This window comes from Glossina fuscipes, unplaced genomic scaffold (assembly GCF_014805625.2).
Source record: "Glossina fuscipes isolate IAEA_lab_2018 unplaced genomic scaffold, Yale_Gfus_2 61, whole genome shotgun sequence".
NCBI classification, from domain to species: Eukaryota; Metazoa; Arthropoda; class Insecta; order Diptera; family Glossinidae; genus Glossina; species Glossina fuscipes.
The window spans coordinates 1,573,646-1,598,644 of NW_023998433.1; the positions used below are offsets into that span (position 1 = coordinate 1,573,646).

The 24,999-nt window shown below is 34.0% G+C and overlaps 5 protein-coding genes and 1 long non-coding RNA gene across 7 annotated transcripts in view; 5 read left to right on the plus strand and 1 right to left on the minus strand.

Moving 5' to 3' along the window:
* The first annotated feature begins 4,058 nt into the window (after window positions 1-4,058).
* On the plus strand, window positions 4,059-8,121 carry LOC119637891 (putative glycerol kinase 5). Of its 2 annotated transcripts, none has more exons than XM_038034331.1 (8): window positions 4,059-4,338; window positions 5,488-5,649; window positions 5,751-5,844; window positions 6,436-6,808; window positions 6,870-6,996; window positions 7,051-7,491; window positions 7,547-7,710; window positions 7,775-8,121. In XM_038034331.1, exons 2-8 carry the CDS (start codon window positions 5,554-5,556, stop codon window positions 8,049-8,051), a joined length of 1,572 nt encoding a protein of 523 aa, XP_037890259.1. In that variant the 5' UTR covers window positions 4,059-4,338; window positions 5,488-5,553; the 3' UTR covers window positions 8,052-8,121. The 2 variants fall into 2 exon arrangements, with proteins under 2 accessions (XP_037890259.1, XP_037890258.1); XM_038034330.1 differs by lacking the exon at window positions 4,059-4,338 and adding an exon at window positions 4,470-4,739.
* A 509-nt stretch (window positions 8,122-8,630) lies between these two features.
* On the plus strand, window positions 8,631-9,241 carry LOC119637892. Its single transcript, XM_038034332.1, has one exon. The coding sequence runs from the start codon at window positions 8,636-8,638 to the stop codon at window positions 9,164-9,166; it is 531 nt and encodes a 176-aa protein (XP_037890260.1). The 5' UTR covers window positions 8,631-8,635; the 3' UTR covers window positions 9,167-9,241.
* A 3,558-nt stretch (window positions 9,242-12,799) lies between these two features.
* Window positions 12,800-14,957, plus strand: LOC119637863 (telomere zinc finger-associated protein-like). Its single transcript, XM_038034247.1, has 2 exons — window positions 12,800-13,019; window positions 13,075-14,957. The coding sequence occupies exons 1-2, from the start codon at window positions 12,882-12,884 to the stop codon at window positions 14,449-14,451; spliced, it is 1,515 nt and encodes a 504-aa protein (XP_037890175.1). The 5' UTR covers window positions 12,800-12,881; the 3' UTR covers window positions 14,452-14,957.
* Window positions 14,958-15,086: 129 nt separating this feature from the next.
* On the minus strand, window positions 15,087-19,137 carry LOC119637900 (the record flags this gene model as incomplete). Its single annotated transcript, XM_038034341.1, is given in 8 exon segments — window positions 15,087-15,488; window positions 15,491-15,536; window positions 15,600-15,751; window positions 18,298-18,301; window positions 18,725-18,778; window positions 18,780-18,850; window positions 18,927-19,041; window positions 19,112-19,137. Coding segments are annotated over 8 exon segments (870 nt in total), but the record flags the coding sequence as incomplete, so codon positions are not given.
* Window positions 19,138-22,606: 3,469 nt separating this feature from the next.
* LOC119637969 (long-chain fatty acid transport protein 1-like) lies at window positions 22,607-24,150 on the plus strand. Its single transcript, XM_038034453.1, has 3 exons — window positions 22,607-23,148; window positions 23,211-23,650; window positions 23,714-24,150. Exons 1-3 carry the CDS (start codon window positions 22,740-22,742, stop codon window positions 24,020-24,022), a joined length of 1,158 nt encoding a protein of 385 aa, XP_037890381.1. The 5' UTR covers window positions 22,607-22,739; the 3' UTR covers window positions 24,023-24,150.
* Window positions 24,151-24,478: 328 nt separating this feature from the next.
* LOC119637769 overlaps window positions 24,479-24,999 on the plus strand; it is a 4,776-nt gene continuing 4,255 nt past the window's right edge. Inside the window, exon 1 of the long non-coding RNA XR_005247337.1 lies at window positions 24,479-24,922. This is a non-coding gene — a long non-coding RNA (uncharacterized LOC119637769). The remainder of the gene's footprint in view (window positions 24,923-24,999) is intronic.

The window sequence follows — 24,999 nt, forward strand, 5'->3', positions numbered from 1 at the left end:
TTTCCGACACAAATCTCCCTGTGAATTAAGCTCTCTTGTTCAGGACAAACAGTCAACGTTGAGTAATGAAATTGTATCTTTTTATTTTATTTTTATTTTTTTGTAAATGCAAAGTGCACGTTTTTAATCGTTTACGTTCAAACCGATTAACTTTTATTACGAGAATATTGCTTAAAGTTTTGCATTATCTGGATATTGTGTGTGTTCGTAAGTCGTAAGAAAATATCCAAAGTATTGAAGAAAAAAAAAAAAAAAAAAAGCCTATTTATTAAGATTACCAGAGATGTTCTTAGTGTTTTTGCTACGGCCCAGTTGAAGTATTTACGCTACGCTTTGTTGGAAAATCCAACTTACCAAAGGCGCCTTAATTTTGGTTTTATGCAATTCAAATCCAAAAAAATCAAGTGCCACAAGTGCTTTTTTAAAAGATAAAGGAGAGAATTCGCAGGAGATATGGATGAGTGTTGTCAGTGGCTTACAGAAAATAAATTCAACGATGAAATAAATATAGATTTGATTTTATCTCTGTGGTAAAGGTATTACAGATTTCAATTATTAATATTTTTCTGATTACTAATCTCGCTCTCGTTTAACTTTTCCTACCTAACAAAATTCTTGTTAACGTTTTTGTTCATGTAATTAATTAAAAAAGATAAAAATGTATTTTTTGCAAATTTTTGGAGAAGTAAAAATATATTTATAAAAATTGAAAGCATTACATCAAATTTTTGACAAATTTTGAAGTAAAATTGGAAAATAAATAATTAGAATTATTTGGTTTTAGCAAATTGCTTTCTATTTAAGTTTTAAAAACAAAAGTAATATAATTTTATAAGATTTCTCGTTTTGTTAAAACTTTTTAATTTATAAAAAAAAGAAAGAAAAATGCATTTTCTCATAAAAATTGGAATAAAAATTTTTTTAACAACGGAAAAAATTTGTAATAAAAGAACCGACACACCATTACAACAGCAAAGGTAACGACAACAAGAACTGTTTAAACAAAATGTTAAAACTTGACTAGGGCATTAATACCTAAAATCGTCGTGATCGTTGCTAAGTGTGAGTGAGACTTGCGTTCCGGGGACAAATGTGTTTAATTCAAGAAAAACTATATGTGTTCCTATCGTTTAATACTATGCTATGAACGTTAGATATTTCTTTATATGGGGAAGCGCACTCTAGGTCTCCATGTTTTGATACTTTGATTTTTAAGAATGATTCCAGCAAACTTTGAAATGGCATTTTATTTGCGTTGCTTGTGCTTCCCACGATATCAAAAATTCTTAAGAAGGAGGTACCCTGCAAGTGCACCGGTATAATCGTTTTATTTTTGGTGGAAAAATCAATGTTCGTCGCATAGTTACATAGCGGAATATTTTCATTTCATTTTCATTTATTCATTTATTAAGGAACTATAAAGCCATACGGGCCTATTACTTAGTTACATAGATACATTTCATGTGCAAAGAGAAATTACAACATAAGTGAGTATACAATTCAGCTGGACAGTTAACAATGCAATTATTTTGCTCCATAAAGTCCGTAAGCATCAATTCGTACCAGCAATAATACCTGCCAGTAATATACATTATAAGTTTACCAGTGCAGTCAATTTTCTTCTAAACGCATTCAAAGGATCCCCGAAGGATTTCAGACTCAGTAAGGCATTCCAACATCTAACAATATGAACAGTGAAAGATCACTCGGGTGATGATTTAGACAAATTTGATGTGAATATGGAAGAGTTTCTGTTCGATCTAGGAAACTGCAGTCGTTCAATTAAAAGGACTGAGGATCGGTTTTGGATGATTTCCTAAGGATAGATAAGCAAGCTGAATTTTAGATAATCGGAAAAGGACAATTTTAAGAAAGCATGAACTAAAGAGGCGATATGATCTCTAAGTTCGACGCTATAAACAAAACGTGTTATATAGGGTTATATAGGGTTACTTTAAAGCCTATTTAAGCTATATACCTAAGGCCCCCAGAAAAAACTTCAATGGTAATGATTTAATCTGTAGAGGCAGGCAAATTTGAGTTTGCGATCAAGGATTACTTCAAGATATGCATTGAATTTACAAGATCAATGGAATGCCATGTTATCTATCATAGCATACTATCTACCATTCAGAACTTGAAAATTGCTGAAGTCTCGTTAATATTGTTGTCGAACGAATGCAAATTATTAGCATTGTCACTATAAATCAGAAAGATGTCGTCTGCATACGCGTAAAAAGCGCGGTAGTTACCAACCAAATCCTCAAGATCATTTATGAAAAGATTAAATTGTCGGGGGTCTAAAATGGAACCTTGCTCTACACTAGACATAGTCTTAGTTAGGGAAAAGTTAGAGTCAATCACCGAGAAAAGTTCAATTTATCATATGATTTATTAATAAGCTTGGTATGTGAGACTCTGTCAAATGCCTTTTTTGTGTTGAGAGCGGCAAGAACACAGCTCCTACCAACGTTGATGTTATCCCGAACTCTGTCACGGAGATTAGGAGTTTCAAGGTGCAACGTCGAGGCCGAAACCCGAATTGGCCATTATCTAGAACATTACCGTTATTTAAGAATGGTTGACGATTATGATGTTCAAATGAGGAGCGCTGTTTAGGAATGTATTTTATTCGAGCTATTTTCCATTTCTTGGAAAACATGGAGGTCATTAGTACCGTATTCGCGACCTGTAATAGATGGTTAGATATGTAGAGAAAGACGAAGTTAACAAGTTTGAAAGATACTCCATTAAATCTTACCGACTATTTTACATCCTAGATATATGCAAAAACATTTTAAAGTTGCTGTAGTTTATAATCACTTTAATAATACACAAGTAGACCTCACTTGTATACTTCGACAACTGTTTTTCAAGTATAAGCGCTCATCTCAAGTATATGTTCTCCCGTCATTCTAGCATCAGCCTTGATTAAGATGTTCGTTTGACCTTTTAGAGCCCATAGTGTTGATTATCTATTTTCATCTTTATAGATGGGCTCTTTGTTAAACGAATCGACATTGGCTCATTCGAAATTGTGGTCCACTCATAGCACCAAAGCTTAGAGTATTTTGTCAAATTGATGAGTCGTACAGGAACACTGATTTCGTCGTATTAACAATCAAAATTGCTTTTTGCGTGTCAGGCTCTGCATATGCGGTATGATCATCGAAGGCAAAATATTATTCGTAAATTGAATGTCGAGGCACTCTTAAATTCAATACGTTTGGAAACAGTTGACAGAGCCTTTTTAAAAATATGTAATAAACAGAGCCACGATTTTTAAGTTTATATATTAACATGCTCTTTTAAATTTATTGTATGTTCATTAACTGAAAACGTATGCCTCTTTTTCATATCTTAATTTACACATTTAACAAATCAATGGTATGACGTGTAATACAATCCGAATTTTACACCGATTATATTATGTATATTGGAACCTACGATCTATTCTAATTCTATCAATAAATGAAGAAGGAGAGTAAACTGGATGGATATAAGGAAAAATATTCTTCAAAAAAAAAAAAAAAAATCCCAAACATAATTAAAGCATCTCTAATTTAGGTTCTGGTTTCGTGCATGGGCCTTTTGCTAAAATCTGGAAAAATTTTTCACTGATATGGATCGGATTGCTATCGAAGTTGTGTTAGAGAAATAAAAACTTAGTAGCGGAAAACTCGAACGTTCAATTTTTATATTTAGACTGCGAATTATACTGGTTAGTAATTGAAAGTCTTGACAAAAAAAATATGCTAGTTGTATTCTCGTCTTATATACAACAACATATATATATACATATATATATATATATATATATATATATATTATTAAAAAGCAATTGACTGGAAGGTGACTGCCAATAAATTGTAACATTTGCATCAACAAACACACACGCATACAAAAAAACATTCAAACCTTAAATGTGACGTTAATTGCCCAAGTTGAGAATACTAGAAAAGCATTTTGTAAATATTCTTACCGTACAATGTAATATGAATGTATTATATATTGATATGGCTGTACGCGCGCATGTGTTTGTTTAAAATATTTTAAACGATTTACTGAAACTGGTATCAATAGTAGATAAATAACATTATTATGATAAGGAGCAATAAAACATTGAATGTAGCCGCCAGAACGAATCTTGTGTAACCGGAATTCAGTAGTTAGTTATTAATGTTTTGGTTTTAAAGGTCTGGGCAGTTATTAATTAAATGAAATTAAATAAATTAATAGTCGTCCGTTAAATGACGAAATTATCGCTTGCCACTGAAGTGATGTGTACTTTGACTTTACTATTGATTTTATATCATTGAAGTCAATAAAATCACTAAAGTAATTAGTAAAGTAAAATTGCAGTTGTGACGACTCTCCTACCGTTTATAGCTGCGTGCGACATTTCAGTTTCAAATTCAATTTGTGATCACCCATTGAGAGGCTTCAGATATCTACCAGTTTCCAGTTTTGAGCGCTCTGATAATAGACAATAGACGGATAGAGAGAGGATCGTGTTTAAATACTCTCAGCAATTTAAACTGTTCAAAAAATATATACATATCTTACATATCGATCCTTGAGCGAATGTCACTAGGTCACTAGATCAAAAAATTGATCTCAAGAATTATGCTTGTTCAATTTTAGTTTAATTTATTTTCAGATTCAGTAATTGCTGATTCTTGCTTAATGACCGCGAATCATAATCGTTATCGCATTTACCGTATTGTGATTTATCAAAAGTAAAAGTGAAAAATGCCATATTTACATTGCAATTTTTTTGTGTCCTCAAGTCTATCCGCAATTAACGAATCCATACACGTATTTTGAAGCTAACACTGATTCAGGGCGAATAAACTTCGTGGGATGCGGGAGGATTATTTTATAAGATGAATCTCGTAGTTGGATATAAAAAGATTTACAATCATTGCACCCTACTGCGATTGTAAGCAAATAACGATTGATATATTATTCCAATAAAAAGTCATCTTTATTGTGCTATCGAGACAAGCCTATTCCAATGGCGAAGGTGACCAGAAATATAATGAAATCTTTTAAAGAAAAAGAATTAATATATATAGATCTTGTTGGTTAACAATTATACATTGGAAAACTTTTCAAGATAATCTGAAAAACTGAATTGAGAGAACGAGAAAACGTTATATTTACTCTACGTGATATTCTTGCTTACATATTTGCTCTCTCCAATGGTTGGGGGGTTGAAATTCTTTTTAATCAACTTTTGTGTTTAATACTTTACGTTTAATAAAAATATAAGAATACATATATGTCCATACATGCACACACGCGGAATCGTACATATGCGCTGTTGTTTCGAAATGACCTGCTGCTATCAGTTTCGATAGTTGTTGTTTTGAGTTTAGAGAGTTCGGTGTAAAAAGTTTAAGAAAATATTCTGTCTTTTGTTTTATTTATTTTTTATTATAAATTTATAATAATTCAGTTCTTATTTCACAAACTTCACTAAAGACAATTGAGTAATTTGAAGCGGACTGATGTCATTATTGTTGTGTTGTATACGACAAAGGAAAAGGTATGCAATATATTGCGGCGTTGGATGTGGGAACAACAACAGTCCGTTGTTTTGTTCTGAATGAAAACTGTGAAATTAAAGGCTCATCAGTACAACTGGTAAGATAGTTTTGTTAAATTTGAATTGAAAAGGCAAAAATGTTCAGGAGAAAGAAAAAGAAAAGATGAATGACCGGATAATAGTGTTTACATTTATACAGGTCGAATTGTTGAATCCAAAACCGGGTTATTTTGAAATTGAGCCTGAAGCGTTATGGAGTAAAATTGTTGCGGTCATAGAAGATGCTGTTAAAGGTAAACAAACTTTTATATTCTCATTGCAAGCTTACATGAAGCGATTTGATCTAATTTTGTTTTGATTAAAGTTAATATACTTTATTAATTTTTGTGCTTGAATTTGCGTAAGTTCTTATACCCATCAAAAAATGATGGGGAATATTTGACTTATCGTGCCGCTTGAAAGGCCGAAATAAGCTTTAGCAGCGACAATCTAAGCGGGTAAGCTTTGAATAGAAGAAATAAAACATGCCATATATACATCAGATTTATTGTCACAGTTCATATTAGAAAATCAATTATAATGGCGAAAAGAGTGCAATTTACAAGTCCTAGCAAATATCTGTCTGAAACTTTGTACAAATATGTACGAACCAAGCTTAAAATTTTAGTTGAAAAAACGGCGTTATTTTCCTATGTGAATACGAAAAAAACACAGCATTTTATACATCATAAGAGATTTTGAATCATACATAAGAAGGATCTACTGACTGACACTCCTGACTCCTACGTTGAACCAAATATTTTGTAATTTTTATGTATTAATTCCAAGATAGGTAGGTAGGCCGAAAACCATTAAACTTTTTACCTATTGGATCACTTAATTAGTTGCGCAGATAAGACCAGATCAGCTATCATGCTTTGGTATTTCCTCACAACGCTGCACATTCCTGACATGGAATCATTTAACTCAAGAATACTATCAAAATTTTATAACATGGAAAGATTTGCGAGCCGATTTCATGGTAGATGAATGGAATGGCAGTTATACTCTGAAAGCACTTAAGGGTTTTTCCTACGTTTTATATCTATTGACACGTAGTAGTCGCTTCTTGGCTGGAAGTTTTTTAAAAATGATGAACGGGCAAGTTACACTTCGTTTATTACATGAAATACAACGAAATGATCGTTTAAGGGCAAAAATTAAGCTAAAAAAAGCTCGTATCGAGCTTTTAGATTCATGGATATTATATAAACTAAGGTAATGTAAAAAGTATTCATGTAATTCAATATTCAAGTTTTTTAAACAGCATTTAAAATAGATCAGGAAATGGCAAAGAACCTAACATTGAGCACATATCAGATATTACATCTTGTACTGCCACCGGCTTATTTGATCCCTTTATATTGAATTGGTCGCCTATTATGAAACTAATTTTTGGCATAGAGGTGAACTTCTGCATTTCTTCGCTACTTAATAATTTAATGTATTAATCTTTACAGAGCACATTGCTGCCAAAATTTGTGAATAACGCTTATAAAAGCCTAGGTTTTGTACACCCGGCTTGTTTTACGACTGTGGATTGGCAAAATACCCATATACCCATTACTTCATCAATAAGCGACCAGACTGCCGCCATTTTCGGCAATCAGTGCTTTAGTAAAGACGATGTTAAGATTACTATGGGTACAGGAGCATTTTTAAATCTTATTACTGGCACAAACTGCCAGGCTTCTTTAAAAGGCATGTATCCATTGGTAGCTTGGCAATTTAAAAACCAAACTGTCTATTGTGTTGAAGGAGCGGTACACGATATCGGTACCATTATTTCTTGGGGTAAACATTGCGGCTTGTACACTGATCCCATAGAAACGTCTAGCATAGCGGAGTCAGTAAAAGATAGCGATGGAGTTTTCTTTATACCCGCATTTAGTGGTTTAGGAGTAAGTTTATCGATATGTGGAGAATAAGAGAAAAATTATATCAGGAAATCTTTAGGCTCCGTTGAATGATCATAAAGCCGCGTCCGGTTTTATAGGCATTAAACCCTCCACAAACCGATGTCATCTAGTTCGTGCCTTACTGGAAAGTATTGTATTCCGTTTGGTATTGTTATGTGAAACTGCGGAACAAGAGAGTAAGCGACAGATAAAAGTATTAAGGTAGCTTTAAGCTATAAAATTATTTTGCCTTTTCATATTTAATGTAATTCTTATCTATATCCAGGGTAGATGGTGGCGTTTCACGTAACAGTTTCATATGCCAATTTTTGGCCAATGCTACTGGAAAACAAGTAGAACGTCCTCAATGTCCTGAAAGCAGCATTATGGGTGTTTGTTTTGCGGCAGGATTCAATTATGGCTTATGGAAAACTTTAAGCGAAATAAGAAAATTCCGTAAAATAGATCGTTTATTTGACCCATGCGTGGAAGAATATGAAGCGAATAGGAAGCTTTTAAATAAATGGTTAAAAGCCGTTGAACGTTTTGGAAACTGGTATTAAGTAAATTTCAAAAATTTTAATTTAAAAGAAAAACGCATTGAACATTTGAAAAACAGCAAGCAATAATATATTTTTTAAGTTACTGATAAAAATTCATTATGAAGCACCCTTCGTTTTATAACAGCTGTCTCAATTGTAAAAGTAACGCGTGAGTCATGCGTGTATACTTTCTACAGTCGTCGCCGAAAGATGGCACGTCAACTATTAGCAGCCATTAAAAAAATTGTGTAAGAAGAGTTCATAATACCGGATAATTTGGACTCTTTTAAAAAGCAATGGCGCTACGTTAACATGATTTACTAATGTTTCCAGAAAACAACAATGTATTACCTTTAGAAGGGCGAAAGACATCATCAAGTCGTCCTTATGTTCATATAGTTTTAGTTGGGGAAGAGGGAATGATATCATTGTTTAAGTGTCCCGGTTAGCCCGCAAAGTCGAAAAGGTTACCCACATCGGTTCTATAGTGCAAAAGAAAAACTGTTGATGGATTCAAGAGTATAAGAAAACTAAGTAGAAGTCGTGAAGAAATATCGAAAATTTGCATTTTTTTTATTAAAAATGATTATAATTTTATAGTAATTATGGGAAGAACTAATAAAAAAATTCAGAGAAAGAAATTAATCTATAAAAAATTGCCAATACAAGCAATTAAAGAAAATGTGACTGCGAATTTGGATTCCTCGTCGGTAAAAAAAATTACAAAGAAAAGGGGAAATGCGCATCGTAAACGGAAATGTCTATTTCAAAAAGTGGGTCTTATTAAGAAGCAACAATTAAGAGACCATGGGAAACATTACGGGAAAACTGAAAATGTTATTGATTTGAATCCTTTGAAAGATTCCTTACCATCTATAAAAGACATTATCGAATTAAGCAAAGACAAGGCTCAACTTAAAACGGGAGTGGAGGAAATTGACGAGTCACCGATAAAGCCTATAAAGCAGGAGACTGGTAAAGCCAGCGTCAGAACCCGTTTAAGAAGGAAGAAAGAAAAATTTATTGCACAAGTTATAGCTTATCAAGATGAGTTGAAAGCTCGAGATTTTAAAAAGAACCCCAGAGAGTCTATTCGAAACCGTATTAAATTTAAAGTTGGTTTATTTTATGACTAACATAACGTAGAATCTTATTTAATATTTTTTAAATATTGCTTTGGAATAAATCTCGCCATAAAATTACTGAAAATTAGAATTTCAATTAAAAAAAAAAAAAAAAATGATTAACGCGGCGGCAAATTAACATGTAAAGAGGATTCTATTACACATCGTCAACGTAGAATGGTTGCTATTCTAAATTTATCACTGCATACTTAGTAGTCAAAAAAATATATTTTGTTTTTCTCTGGAATATATAAAAAAGGCTCAATGAGAACACAGAGTTCTTTGCTTGGGCCTTAGTAAAGTAGGGGTTAGATTTCGTATATGATGTTATTATTTATTTATTTTACCGACTATTTAATTAAAGTTTTTTTTTTTTTTTAATTTGCGTTTTATACGTTCGTCCCATTATTTTTTTTTAATTTTTATTAAAATATGCATATTACTCATCCGCCACGTGGGATAAAACAGAACAGCGAGGACTAAATTCTATTGTGTAACAAATAATTTAGTACATGAATATAAAGTGTCATATGAAAGAATTGAGGAGTATGAGAGTAAAAAAGTGTAAAAGAGAGCTTATATGTCGCGTTTACATGATTTTAAAAGAGGAAAGATTGCGTAAGTAAGCTGGTAAACTGCGAAAGCGCAAAATGTCAAGAATGCTGTGGTCACGAAGACCACATATACTCAATTTGCGATTTCTGCAATGGCGAATAGAAGAGAATAGAGTAACATTCAGACAGACAGATAGGATATGATCAGGAGATTGTAAGACTCCAAATGTACATACAGGGTTGTTTACTATGTTAATTTTGAATAGATGATCATTACATCCCTTGTAAGCATCAGCCTGTTAATAAGACAAATTACGTCACGTCTGAGACGCGCCCCTTGGTTTATAATTTGCGGAAGTAAAAAGTATAAATGATCCCCAGCGTTTATCCCATCGCTGTTGCTAAGGAAGTATTGAATGCTTTTTGTCCTCAGATCTGCAGCAATCACGGCATGAGCATTAAAATGAGATGGTTTGGAAGATGCAATTTTATCTGCAGTGTCGTTGACAAAAATGCACATGTGCTGGGCACCCAGAGAAAGTGAAAACAATATGCATCAGACTTGAAGCTACAAAGTAAGGATCTGATTTCTGATATGTAGGCAAGAGTTTTACCTGAGGGAAATAATTGCAAAGCGTATAAGACAGATTTACTGTCTGACACTATAAGCAATTCCTTTAGAGGTTGAGTACTCGCTAAGTAGATGACTTCTAAGATCGCAAGACATTCAGCGGAAAATATAATGCTACATGGGTGATTTGAGAAGCAGGCTTCTATATTAATATCTGGAAACCAAAACCCGTTGCCTAAAATATCGGTCTTAGATCCCTCAGTAAAGATGAGTGAAGAATGTTTCCATTTGGTATTGACCAAGTTTGAGTAGCGGTGATGTAACTGTGGATTTTCTCACTGATAAGAATGGAATACTGAGGAATTTTGAATAAAGTATGTACATCAGTCTTTAGAATGTTATTAGTTTTGCCCAAAAAAATATTAAAGAAGAAAGGCAAGGAATTAAGCGATATAAAGTTGTAAATGACAGATAATTAAATAAAAAATTTGCGATTAAACCAAATGTTGTGGAGGCATAACATTTGCCATTTGTTCCAAGCTTAGTGTGTGTGTAGAATTCATATCACCAAGAGCCAGAAGAAGGCATTTCCATTGGAGTCTGCTTAATTTCAGAAGGCCCTTCTTTGGGATGTTCAATAAGATTGAATAGGAGTACTCTAATTTTGGCCTGATTAAGCCAAGATAGAGTTTAACCATGCAAGAGGGGTCGGAGCTCCAAGAAATACCATCAATGGATTTCAACCCATTAATGAGTGTAAAACTTGTTTGGCAGTTTTGTTAATGTGAACCGCTGGGGAAAATTTTGAGTGTAGGACAAAGCCCAAAGGGTCAAAAGTTTTAACAAACAGGTTAGAAGAACTATAGACAAGCACAGGAGTAACCTTATTTTGGAAAGATCAAGCATTTGGTTTTATTGACTGAAAGTGTGCGTTGAAGTGATTCAAGACGAGAGAAAATAATTTCGAGGGCAGATTGCAAATTGCGCTTACACAAATCTGGATCAGAGCTGGAACTAAAAATGACAAGATCGCCAGAACTGAAAATTTTGTTAATATAAAAATGAAAGCAAAGAGGACTCAATACAGATCCCCGGGGAACACCCTCCTCTCCTTTGATCTCTTTTGTACATCAACATCATCATTGTTATTGAACATGTTCTTGTGGAGAAAGAGGTTATATAAGGAATTACAGAATTTGGTATGGATATTCAAAAAGAGAAGGGTAGACTTTAAGATGTTGATATTGATCAAACGATGAGGGTATTTCCAGAAAGCAGACAATGAGAATATAGAGCCATATTTATTGCTGACCACAAAGTGACGATGGTGTCTTGGGCAAATCTGTAATGTCTGAAACCAAATTGAAGATTGGTGAGATTATGTTTGGACCCGAGATACTATTTTAGATGTGAGTATAACCCTTTCCCGAAAAATTTTCTAAGCAAGGAAACTAAGGCAATACATCTGTATTAATTAAGATTAGCTGGCAAGTTATTCTTTTTTCTTAAAGTGAAGATTGGGAAGTGGTACCAGGAAGACTGTGAAAATTTCGGCCAAATTCGATTATTTGCAAATCATTTTTTCTGTACTGGATAAATACACTGTACTTACTTCTGTTGTGGGCATAAGCTCTGACCCTGTGAATTTTAATGTCCTTTGTTTTGAGGGAGATGATGCGGATTTGTGGCCAAATCGTATTTCGCAGATTGAGTTTTGTAGATGTAGAGATGATAAACAGTCAAATTATGAAATGGAATGGAGTCGGAACATGTAGTGATGTTTTTTAAATGAGATGAGCTTCGCAGTGGTGTGTAACGTTGTTCCTATTCCCAAAATGCGATATTTCACTTTTTCAGATGTTTCAGTTGTTGTCTGTTTTATTTGAATTTGTATGTCAGCTGAATTGTACAAACAGTTGCTTGTTTTTACTTTTCCTTTTGAAATGATTATGTATTGAATTTTAAATTTCAACTCTCGATGGTTGTGTTATTTTCACGCTTTTATAACAGTTGAGCATAGTATTTAAAATAATGGTCAATCAGCAAATGAGGATTTTTCTTTCGGATCCGAGAAAAGTAATTAATTCTTTTTAAAATTTAATTCTTTTAGTCTTCAAAATATATATTTTTTTATTTATATCATCGATATGCCAAACTTGTATATCTCTTATTCTCGGTCAGCTTTTGATCAAATTTTAAATTAGCTACACGACATTCATAAAAAATAATAGCGCTTACGACAAAAATAATAGAGCTTGCGACTAAAGAGGATGAGAATGATATTCATCAAGCACAAATGCTTAAATCGACTATGAGACATAAAGACGCACAATAAATATAAAAAATTAATGCCAACGAAGTCAATCGGCATCTTAAAATAATCTGGACCATAAAGTTCATAAACAGATTAAAACTTTTAAAGCATTTTTTTAATGTAAAAATACCAATAACAGCATTCCCGTTTGCTTTTAGAATTATTTTTTCCTTTTCAATGAATGGTTTATTTAATAAGAAGCAGCATTTACTTGAGTGACAAAAATGACAATATTGTTAACATTTTGAAGAATTATTCGATAGGACGAATAGTTTCCAACAAAAGAGAATGATGAGTTGTTGTAATTTTTGTTCAAAAAGCTGTGATGACATTAGAAATTTTCACGAATCCAATATTCTTATTTGTGATAATAGTCCTGTGAAATGCTGTGATTTGATTCATATTTTTAACGGAGACATAGTGAAGGTAAGATTATATACTAAAAGATAAATAATTTATATTAATAGCAAAATAATTAAAGTTAATTTTAGGAGATAAATTTAGAAGGATATGCGGTAATTGTTTAGCAAAGATACAAGCTATTTATGAATTTGTTCAGCAGATAAAGCTGGCTGACAAACAACTTAATGCAGTACAAGTTACCCAGGATCTTCGTTCACAAATGGGGGCATATGTAGAAGTAGAAGTTTTGAGCCCACTGGGGTCGAATCTCAAGAAAATATTACCTAAAATTAATTTAGATACTGAAATTGTGAAAGAAACTGTTTTAAAAAATCGAAACAGTCGTATGTACAAATGTTCTGAATGCAGCAAATCATTCACCAGATTTAAAGCTTTAAAGGAGCATGAGCAAAGACATGCATTTAATAATGATTGCGCAGATGTTACGGTATGTTACGTTTGCCAATACTGCCATTTAACATATAAAAGTCAAGCCTCATTGGATAAACATGTAGGCCGGCAGCATAATAATCGAAAACTTCAGTGTTACAGTTGTCGTCGTTTTTATATATCGAAAGGTTATTTACTGCAGCATTGTAAGAGAGTCCATCAACGGTCTACTTTCAATTATTACTGTGGGGAATGTCCAGAGACAGTTGTGTTCCAAACACGTGAGATAGCTAAAAATCACTTTTTACAAAATCATGTCACGCAAATAATAAACACAGAATCAGTTCTAGCTGATGATAATATGGATTTAGAAATGCACGAGGAGTTCTTAGATGAGTTTTTAATGTCACACACAAATGAAAATTCTTTCCAATTTTCTGAATGTTGGGAACATTTAGATCTTAATTTACCCGATATGCTGCAACCAAATCCTTTGCAAACACTTCTAAAGAATGAGGGAACTTGTGAAGCATTTCCTTGCCCTCAGTGCGCGGAACAATATAAGCAACCGCAATCCTTACTGAAGCACTTAAATGAGAAGCATAACTTTCAACTAGTTTTTTGTAAAAATTGCTGTACAACGTTTGCAACTCTAAACGAATTTACATTACATCTAAACTCTGGAAAATGCGCAATGGTAACGACAAAGGCATTGTTATCCTGCCCGTACTGTAGTAAATTTTTCCAAACTTTAACACAACTGAAACAGCATTTACGTATAGTTCATACACAAAAAAAACGCCATATTTGCCAGTTATGCGATAAACAATACGCAACGGTGGATCATTTGAAGAAACATGTTTTAAGTCAGCATCAAAATGAGCGTAGACATATCTGTCACGTATGTGCTAAACGTTTTACACAAATGGGTCATTTACGCCAGCACTTGGCCATACATACCACCGGAAAAACCGTGCAATGTGCCGACTGTTCTCAAAAATTTTGGCGTAAAATTGATTTGAAAAAGCATAGGCAAAAGAAACACAATGCAGGAGAAGACACTTAGTTTTTACGTAGTTTTATTCCCTATTTTCTGTTAAGTATCTCCAGTTGATATCTAGCTTATCATTTTTATTACGTATCCTCTGTTAAATATCTCTGGAAACATAATATAAATATAAATCGGCTTAAAATCGGCTTAAATTAGTCGAGTTTCTTGTCTTCAAAAAAAGAAAAATCGTATGTTAAAATCCCTGTTACGATCACAGAGCCTTTCCGAATTCAAGTACGAATTTTTTTTTTTTTTTGATTGAATTCGATAGGTGGTACTTATAAATTTGGCTAACTGATGCACACATAGGTAATTCCATTTTGACTTGGCCAAACATTGAAAATTGAAATAATATCCTTGAATTAATATTAGTTATTATAGAATTTTTCTGTTACATTGTGAACTAAGCTTATTGGATTGGGTACCAGTCACATGTATTATACATCATAAGCGGTCCACAAAACTTTATTTAGTTCTTTGGTTATGACATTGCATGCTTTCGCTCAGGAAGCTTATTATACTTAAAGTATCTTATGAACACAATTTTTTTAATTTGCGATTTCGTATACGGTATAAATGCGGCGTAACTTGCAGATAATTTTTTTCTTGTATTAAATAAATAAATAAATTGTTCATTATAAGTGTAAGAACTAAGTATTTTTTAAAAATCCGCGATAACGTTGTTTGTTTAAAAAGCGAATTAAAGCCTGAAAAATTCTTAAATCAGTGTTCTTTATTTTTTCTTCATTATGAAAAGCTGTTGCCAATCGAAAGCAATGAACAGTTTGATCTTGAGTAGCAGCAAAGCGTGGACCGGCTATAAAAACCATTTCCTCCTCATTGATGCACATTTCTAAAAATTCTGCTGCAATCCATTGCTCAGGTTATCGTATCCATATAAAACAGCCACCTTTGGATTGTTATATATTGCAATCTTTCGGCAAATTTTCCTTTAAAATTTCGCTAGTAGACAACATGCGTTCTTTTTAGGTCATGTAGGTGAAGATATCGTACATTTTTTTGAGCTGAATTAAATTTGAATAAACGACACCAAACAAGAGGTGTAATTTTTCATATAGTAATCGCTATTGGTAATTTCACTGATTTTTAAAAAAGTTAATTGTGTGAAAATGTTTGTATTTAACTTAACTTTATATTATTACCTTTTATCTGAAACGACTTTCATTCGGTGAGGAGCTTCGATCCACCCTGAACGTATGCCTGCACCTATAATTTTGGAAAAACTTTCATTTGATACAACTTGTCCTCTATAATTGTCCTCGGTGCCGGTATTCTCGGCCGCGCTGCTGACGCAGTCGGTGACCCGTCTAAAGGCTTAAGATCGTCATGTCCTGACTGTAGGCAGCGGGACATTGACTTTTATAAACTTTCCACGGAGACGCGTAATGGTTTCTCGGAATTGAGTAGAAATCTCGGCTCCTTGTGGGAAAAGTTTGAGCTAATTAAGTCTAGGTTTGATGAGTGTCGTTTTATTGGGCACTCATCTTCTACTTGTAGCGTAGCGTGTGGGACGTCACCTCTGGGTTTCTCCAAATCTAATTCGTTGGTACAAATTACCGCTCCCTCTAACTCTAAAATGAACAGTAATGTTTCCGATATTGCTGAGTCGGTTGGTAGCAAAACAGTTACAAACAAACCGGCAAGTCCATCGGTTTTAAGCTACGCTGAAGTGGCAAGGGTATCTCCGCCCAGAGCCGCCACTCACTCTAATCAAGCGCCATCGCCTAAAAGTAATGAAGAGAAAAATAAATCATCCTCTCCTCCTGGCTGTTCGCGTGTGAATGCTGGTCACCAGACTGGGCAAGTCTCACAAGCTGCCGGTACAAGGGCGATAACCCCATCTATATTTTCCCCAACTCGAAACTCTCCTACCGTGAACCCCCCTCCTGTTCCAAATAATGACATTTGCTTGACGGCAGTTCCTCCCAGAAAAGCAATATTTGTGTCAAGACTGGCACCTGAAACATCGGTAGATAACATAAAAGGTTATCTGGCGACGAAAGTCCCATCAGTTAACTTAAAGCGTGTTAGCATCTTCAAAATGGCTCCTTCTCAAGCTAGGGCAATCTCCTCTTTTAAAATTTTAGTTCCGACTGAAAACAGTGATATGTTGTTAAACAAATCACTGTGGCCAGTAGGATCCTTAATTAAGGAATTTATCCCTTGAGGTCGTCCCCGTAATACCAAGGCAATAGTCTTGTCGCCTTCAAAAAACTAATTGTTTCTTCAGGCCCACTATCTCTCATTTATCAAAATGTTAGGGGCCTAAATTCGAAAATTCGTTCCACTTTTCTAAATTCAGTGAGCACGGAATTTTTCTGTTTGGCCTTCACTGAAACTTGGCTAAAACCCGATCTTCATTCGTCAGAACTTTTTCATAATTCTTTTCAAGTCTTTAGAAATGATCGAGTGAATCGCATTGGTGGTGGTGTATTAATTGCCACATCTGCGTCAGTCCCGTCCAATTTAATTGAATTTTCCATTTCTCCTGAATTTATTGCCATTCGTGCGAAAATGCCTAATAAAAATCTATTTATAACCTGCTCCTATATTCCCCCAAATTCTGATATCTCCCATTTACAAGAAACACGCTGCCCTCATTTGTGAAGTGGCCAAGCTGTCTAAACCCACCGATTTGGTCGTTGCATTGGGTGACTTCAACTTCCCTCAAGTCACTTGGTGTAACAGTGATAATTCTGGCTGTTTGATTTCTACTCCAACGTCTGATAGGGCTGTTGTGTTCTTTAGTGAATTGTTTGATCATAATTTGGGTCAATATAATCGTACCCCTAATTGTAATGGTAGACTGCTTGATCTCTACTTTGCCAATTTTCCCGAGATTAACGTAAATCGTTGTCCACCTTTTAGTTTACCTGAGTATCCTTATCATCCATCAATATGCATTTCCTTTCATCATATGAATGATGGTTCGTTGAAATGCCTTAATTTGCCAAATCAAACTTTTTTAAATAAATATTACGATTTTCATAAAATCAATATTGTATTGCTAAAACATTGTCTTTCACATTTGAGGCTTGATTTCTCAACCGGTAGTATTGAAAGCTTATTGTCATCGTTTTACAATACATTGAATCTAGCTATTGCTGCATCTGTTCCGATCAACCAGTGTCAATCTCGAAGCAGGTGTCCCCCGTGGTTTAATAAGACAATTAAATATCACAAGAATAAAAAAAACTCGCTATTCAAAAAATATTCGAAAAGTGGCTCTGCGCTCGACTATATCGCTTACTCGGTGGCGAGGCATAGATTTAACTCCCTCAATTCATCATCACTCCATCAACTCCATCATTATTACTGCAGACACCTTCAGTTCATTAAATCCTCTCTGCTCTGCTTTGCTAATCCTAAATTCTTTTCTAAAATTTATTAACTCTAAAAGAAAAATATCCACATATCCCTCTCATATTTCTTTTAATGGCTCTGATTCCTCGGATGATTTTGAAATCTCAAATCTATTTGCTGAGTATTTCCGACGAAACTTTTCGATTGCTAATTTCGATTTATCAGCAAACTACCCATACCCTATAACTAACTCGGTTTTAATACCTAACTTGGTTATTTCGGAAGATGACGTTTTTAAAAGGTTGAGCTCTCTAAAATACAGTTGTTCGCCTGGACCTGATGGAATTCCATCATGTGTACTTATGTCTTGCGCTGTCGAGTTATGTGGTGTGATCTCAAAGATTTTCAACATGTCCTTGTATTTAGGTGTTTTCCCTTCATGTTGGAAGAGTAGTTTCCTTATGCCCAAGTTGTTCGAGCGTATTGTGACTCAGCATTTGGCATTTGCCATCAATTCGTATATTGCTCCGCACCAACACGGCTTTCGGAAAGGGCGATCTACAGTCACTAACTTGTTAGAGTTTACCTGTCATGTTTTCAAGACTTTTTCTAGTGGCTCTTGCACAGATGTTATTTACACTGATTTAAGCAAAGCATTTGATATGGTTAACCATAACTTATTTATCTTTAAACTCCAAGCCTCTGGCTTCCATTTCTACTTAGTGAAATGGATAAGCTCTTATCTGCACAATAGATCCTTCAGAGTTTTGTTTAACTTCATCACCTCGGATGAATTTCCGGTTACGTCTGGCGTACCTCAAGGAAGTCACTTAGGTTCCATTTTATTTAGTTTATACATTAACGATCTCCCATCGGTGGTTAATTCCAGCCAGATCTTAATGTATGCTGATGATGTGAAACTGGTATGACTGGACTGACTGGTATAGTTTTAAGACCATGGAACTATCTTATAACATCTAAACCTATCATATAAGTGATCTCATCCACGAAAACAATAATTTAAATCAATTAAAGTATAAAGCACCATATGAAGGCCCTGCGTAGCACCGGATGTTATAAAAATGTTTCGCTATGAAATGTTCAGATAAATATTTATTAGAGAAACAAAACTTAAAAATGAAGGATGTAATTCTTGACCAACTTACTAGACTTTTATACATTTTTCCAAAGTAGTTGGCAATTGGTGTGCGCGCTTCATAGGTACTAATAGGTGGACCGTATTGAAAGAGCAGTCTGCTATTATTTTCCTTTTCACTTTTCTACAAAATTTACATCAACTGTCGATATTGAGATTTTTGGCAACTGGCAAAGAAGGCAAATAAAACTTATCAAGCGATGCTCTGTGGCTTTTTTAAATATTTCGCAGCAATTTTCTTGTTTGCATGGCATAATATTTTGTTGTTCTTTTAGATTTGCCCACGCTAGCTGCCTTTTAGTGAACATTTTTTTAAAATGGTTCAACAACATTTCATATGAGTTCATTGTTTCGTCCCTAAATTTATTATTATTAATTATTACTCAGTGGGGGTATATGTGTGCACACTGTATAAATGCATGGATAAACCGAAAAAGTCGACGATCTTTTTTCGCAAATCCTATTTCTATTATGAATTTATATGTAAATGCAAGACTTTTTTAAAATTTTAATCTGGGTTCTTTCTTCTCCTTAGATTATATACGCGGCTTCAAAAGTTGGAGCACAACCAGTGGTAGGGGAAGAAACAACTGTCGCGGTACTGTTTTGTCCAAAATACCATTCAAAGCAATCTCTGCAAAAAAAAAAAAACTGCTGGACCTATACAATACCATGTGGAAACTTATGGCAGTTGTTTTATTTCCAAAGTCTAAAAATGTCTCCATCGCAATATAAGTAATATTCTTTGCCATATTCCGAGACTTGACAAAAGAAACGGATAACGTGAAATCAGTCGCCATGCTTGAAGAGATTTCAACTTGGTCGAACTGCTAAGGCTCTAGAATTTCAATTCCAGCAATCGAAAAAGATGCACTTTTGTATAAAGCGTCTTGGTTATGCAGAAAATCGGCTGATGCTCATTAACAATTTATCAATACAAAATGTTAATTTGCGCAACGTTCTGGGGCTCACGTTCTCCAACAAATAACGTTGCAAACCACACTATCTTCAGTTAAAAAATTATATTTTAACTAAGGCGGACTTTACACAATGCATTGCTTGGAAAAGCCATGCACGAGTTAACGCCATTGCCTAACTTAATCCTTGCTTTAAGCACGATTGACTATGATGTGATAATTTATGACCAAGTTCCTAGAGCGTTTACCTTTTCGCACAGCTTCCATCAACAATATTATGCTTGAAATTGATCTCCCACCTTTAGAAAATAGACTTTAGGAATTAGAAAGCAAAATCATTCCCAAGCCTTTTAACTCAAACAAATCTACACCCGGCGAAGATGTATAGAAGGCTCTGCCAAAGAAATTAAGGAAACACCGTCTGCAATTGACTATTGTGTATACGTCGCAAAGAAATTGAATATTACACTAAAAATATTCCGGAAATTTTACCTTTAACTTCTAACTAACGTGGGTTTTGAAGAAGGAAACTCTTGTGACATGTCGCTCTCTACGTATAAAAAAAACGAAGATTTGAAGTTACGACTTCAGGAATCTAATTTTTAAAAAAAATTCAAATACTGGAAGGTAGCGCGAGGTGTCTATTATATACAGATGGCTCTAAATCTGACGTTCTGACACCTGCCTACGTCGTGGTAGATGCTTCAGAACAACTTTTGCTTAATCGCATACCTAACGCCGGCTCTCGACAACTTTGACAACTGAATCCGGAGCTATCCTTCAAGCTACGAATTTTGCTTGTACAAGCACACTTAAAACTGTTATTGTTCAAAGGTATCTCGAATACCCCGACTTTCAGCTGGAGCATCACCGCAACATGCGGTGAAAAGGTTAAAACACTTTGGCTTCTTAGTCATATCAGTTTATTGACAAATGTGCAAGCTGGTCGAGTGGTGAGGTCTGCTGCTTCTACATCTCTAATTATGGATAATGTCGTGGCAGCAAATTTAAAGAAAAAATTATGGAATCAAATTTACAATACTATCGTAGGCACAACTCAGTCTTTTTCTGTAATCTGCAATTGTGGACAAATTCTTAAAATAAAGCGGCTTCCTTATGACTGCATAAATTTTTCAATAGTTATGTAGCATTTGTCACATATATGCGACCTCGGGCTGTGGTAAGAATCGGCTACGTCACATATCTTTGACAGTTGGTCTAGGGAAGAGCTCAAAACCTAAACATCTTAGATTCAAGCGTAAATGAAGAAATATAAAATGATTTTAATTTATTAAACATTTTCTTAATTTCAAATACGAATTAATTTTGAGTATTAAAAAGATGTTTTCAACATACTTCTTAGTACGCACTACGCGAGATAAATTGGGTACAAAATTCGTTTACAATAAACCGAGATATTTAACCAAAGTTATATCAAAGCCATACATATAATATTGACTGAGCCAATCCAATCGCTAACATGTCCATTCTTTCGTCTGTTACCAGAATTCTCGGGAACATATTCAAAAAAAAAAAAAAAGTTCGAAAATTGCCACATATAAAGCATAGATCAAGCTCTGAATATTTTCTCCAAATTTATCTGATTAACTTAAAAAATTTCGTAAGAAATGGTAGAAATAATCGTAGGATGAATAATCAACAACTTAACTTTTACTAATTAGTTATCGAAAAATACGAACATCGGACGAAAGAATAGGAAAAAAGAAGCAAAAAAAAAAATATACCAAACTGGCAGAATTCTTTTAATTTTTTTTTTTTATTAATTTAATTTTTTTTTAGGCAGTGAATTTTTTACTCCTGTTACTTCTTTTTGAGATTTAATTTTACTTTATGATTATATATTTATTTTGCTCCAATTTTTTTAACCACATTTGAATATTTTTTGATATGGTTTAAAACCGTTTTTAACAACTTAAGTGCTTACGACGCGTACATACTTTAATTCAAATCTTCAGTTCGATGTGTTTCGCGTGAATGCTCGTCATCTGAAATGAAAAATGGTGAGTCAAAATTTCGTTAATATGTTGTGCAAATCTTATTTAGTTGCATGCCATCTTTATAATACCAGTAAGCCTGCTATAAGTTTAAAAAGAATTTAGGTACTTACGTATTAACGCCACAGCGGCAAAAAAAAAAAAAAACAAAAAGCAACCTTTAAAACTTTAAAAAAAAGTTTTTTTGGCTTCTAATTATAATAATATCATAATAACATTTCAATAATTTTTTTTTTAATAACAATAATATTTTAATAATAATATTTTTGTCGAGGTGGCGTTAATACGTAAGTACCGGAATTTAAATTTATTTAGATTCTTTGATATAGAGAGAACTTTGATATGTTATATAAGCTTGAACTTTTTTTCTTCATCTTTTCCTGTTTATGAATGTGATTATTATTTCTATTTTTTTTTTTTTTTTTTTTTTGGCAATTTTTATGTATGCAATACCTTTTCCAACAATGAATTGTAAAATTTTATTCGTTTTTCGGTGATTATTCTCTAAAATATATTACGCGACAATTTATATTGCGTTTGCTTATATACGTCAACGTTTAACACACAGTGTTTCGTGGACTTTTGAAAACATGTTGAGAATAACTGGCAATTTTATTCCCTACAAGCACAAAATCCCAATCGTTACATTTACTACGAATTTAAAATGAAATTTCAAAATTTCAAAAATCTCTTTTCAGAAGCCGTTGTTTTAACCGCTGATTTGAAACAACAGATACCTCAAAATTGACAAATTTATATAGAACAATGTAAACCGAAGGATACACTATTATACGTCTATACCTCAGGCACTACTGGTTTACCTTAGGCAGCTGTCATTACTTACTTAAAGTTCGAAATGAATTTTTCTCCCAATTTGTTTAATAGATATTTATGATCACTTTCAGATATCTGTTTATAGCGGCGGGAACTCATTACATGGTAGCCGTTAGGCCAAACGATATTGTTTACAATGCTTTGCCTTTATATCATACCGTTGGCGGTATAATAGGAGTGGGTAACGCTTTGATTTTTGGCTGTACCGTAGCATTACGTAAAAAATTCTCAGATTCTAACTTTTGGAAAGATTGTATAAAATACAAAGCCACTGTAGTTCAATACATAGGCGAATTGTGTCGGTATTTATTGACCACGCCTAGGAAACTTGAAGACACTTTGCATAACCTAAGGTTAATGTACGGCAATGGTTTAAGGCCACAAATTTGGTCACAGTTAACAACGCGTTTTAACATACCCAACATAGGAGAATTGTACGGTTCCACCGAAGGCAATTCCATTTTAGGTGAGCTGTTAATCAGGTTCACATTACGAAAATTTAAAACTCAAAGTTTATTAATCTAACAGCCAATGTTGCCAATCAAGTGGGCGCTGTTGGTTTTATACCCATCATAGCTCGCACTTTGTATTCGGTACAGGTAATACGTGTAGATGAAGAATCGGGCGAACCTATATGTAATCACAATGGCCTTTGCGAACGTAGTGCAGCCGGTGAAACCGGATTGCTGGTGGCTAAGGTCGATCCACGGCGAGCTGTTACATCTTTTCATGGTTACGCCGATCAAAAGGCTTCGGAAAAGAAATTGTTACGCAATGTTTTTAAAAAGGGCGACGTATATTTTAATTCAGGCGACTTGATCGTGGTAGACATTTTGGGGTATTTCTATTTCAAAGATCGGACAGGCGATACATTTCGTTGGCGTGGTGAAAATGTGTCTACAGAAGAAGTGGAAGCAATTATAACCAATGCTATAGGCCTACAAGATTGTGTTGTACATGGAGTGGATGTAAGGCTGTTTACTATATATAACGCTAAAATCTTTATCTAAATTAAGACTATTCTTTTTTAGATTCCTTATGTCGAAGGCAAAGCTGGAATGGCTGCAATTGAGGATCCTGAACATAAAGTAGACTTAAATCATTTATCTGTGGGTAAACGTGGTAGTTTGCCGTCTTACGCTCAACCTTTGTTCGTACGATTGATGGCAGAAACTCCTCGCACAAGCACTTTTAAAATGAAGCAATGTGAATTAATGCTACAAAGTTTTAATATACATAAAATCTCTGACCCTTTATATTATCTGAACAAAGATGGTGTCCACAGACCCTTAAGCGAGGAACAATACCAACTAATATTGGGTGGTAAAGCGGGTCTCTAATGTTTACGTTTACGTTGATAGATGCATTTGTTATTTTTAAGTGAAACTCCATTGTTTTTAGGCTATAAAGCATTCTCTTACATCCAATGCATAATTTTTATCTATTTATTGTTTACGTTTTTCATCTTTTATTTATTTTTTTTAATTTTTCTTAATTGCCATAGCTTTTATTTCTTGGTAACAGTAGTAGCTAATAATAGTATAGTATATATATATAACTGTAATACCACATAAAAAATATTTTGCATGATGCACGACGCAAAAACATTCATTATGTTTGAGCTTTAATCATTCTTTAGTATTGTTTGGAATTTTGAGCGGAAATTTATAGAAAAAGGGAAAAGATTGTATTCAGAAGTAAACACAACTATTTATGGCAGATAAATATAGTAGAATATTGAAAGGGAAATGTAAATAAAGAAAAAAACATGGAAGATTTTGTTTCAAGTAATTAATTTTCCATAACCCGGCAACCCTGTGTGCAAACAACGCGGTTTTTTCCTACTTGCTCTAAAATAATTTTTTTGTAAAATTAATATATCAAAAAATTTGTACTTAACTGCAACTTAAAGTGCACTTTGTGGCGCAAATCAGTACAAACGCGGTCTGCTGTCAGCTTGCAGTCCTATTGGTGTGAAGTGGAGTCTTTCTGCTGATTTAGCTTTTTACTCGTTCTTCCCGGTGCATCATCCTCTTAGTTTGATCGATATTGTAGCGGAGCGGATTTTGTTACTGAGCCGCCTTTAGACTCCTGACTAAACCAAGTACTGGCTGAGAAGTTTTCTGCTTCCGCAAACTGACAATATCATTTCGATAAACGAAGCATCTTCAGTGCGGCAAATATACTTTTCCTGTTTTTCCGTCTTCAAATATATCACGGTTTTCCTTTTCAAACGTCAGGTAATTTGTTTACTTTTCTTTGAGTTAAAGTGCGCACAACACATAATGCCATTGAACTTGAAGGTATATATTCCCAG

Coding starts and splice junctions, on each gene's coding strand:
- LOC119637969 (XM_038034453.1), top strand. CDS start 22,740: ATGATCACTTTCAGATATCTGTTTATAGCGGCGGGAACTCATTACATG. Junction 23,149..23,210: donor CGAAGGCAATTCCATTTTAG/GTGAGCTGTTAA, acceptor TTAATCTAACAG/CCAATGTTGCCAATCAAGTG. Junction 23,651..23,713: donor GTGTTGTACATGGAGTGGAT/GTAAGGCTGTTT, acceptor ATTCTTTTTTAG/ATTCCTTATGTCGAAGGCAA.
- LOC119637863 (XM_038034247.1), top strand. CDS start 12,882: ATGATGAGTTGTTGTAATTTTTGTTCAAAAAGCTGTGATGACATTAGA. Junction 13,020..13,074: donor TTAACGGAGACATAGTGAAG/GTAAGATTATAT, acceptor AAATAATTAAAG/TTAATTTTAGGAGATAAATT.
- LOC119637891 (XM_038034331.1), top strand. CDS start 5,554: ATGCAATATATTGCGGCGTTGGATGTGGGAACAACAACAGTCCGTTGT. Junction 5,845..6,435: donor CATAGAAGATGCTGTTAAAG/GTAAACAAACTT, acceptor TCACTTAATTAG/TTGCGCAGATAAGACCAGAT. Junction 6,809..6,869: donor TGGATATTATATAAACTAAG/GTAATGTAAAAA, acceptor CATTTAAAATAG/ATCAGGAAATGGCAAAGAAC.
- LOC119637892 (XM_038034332.1), top strand. CDS start 8,636: ATGGGAAGAACTAATAAAAAAATTCAGAGAAAGAAATTAATCTATAAA.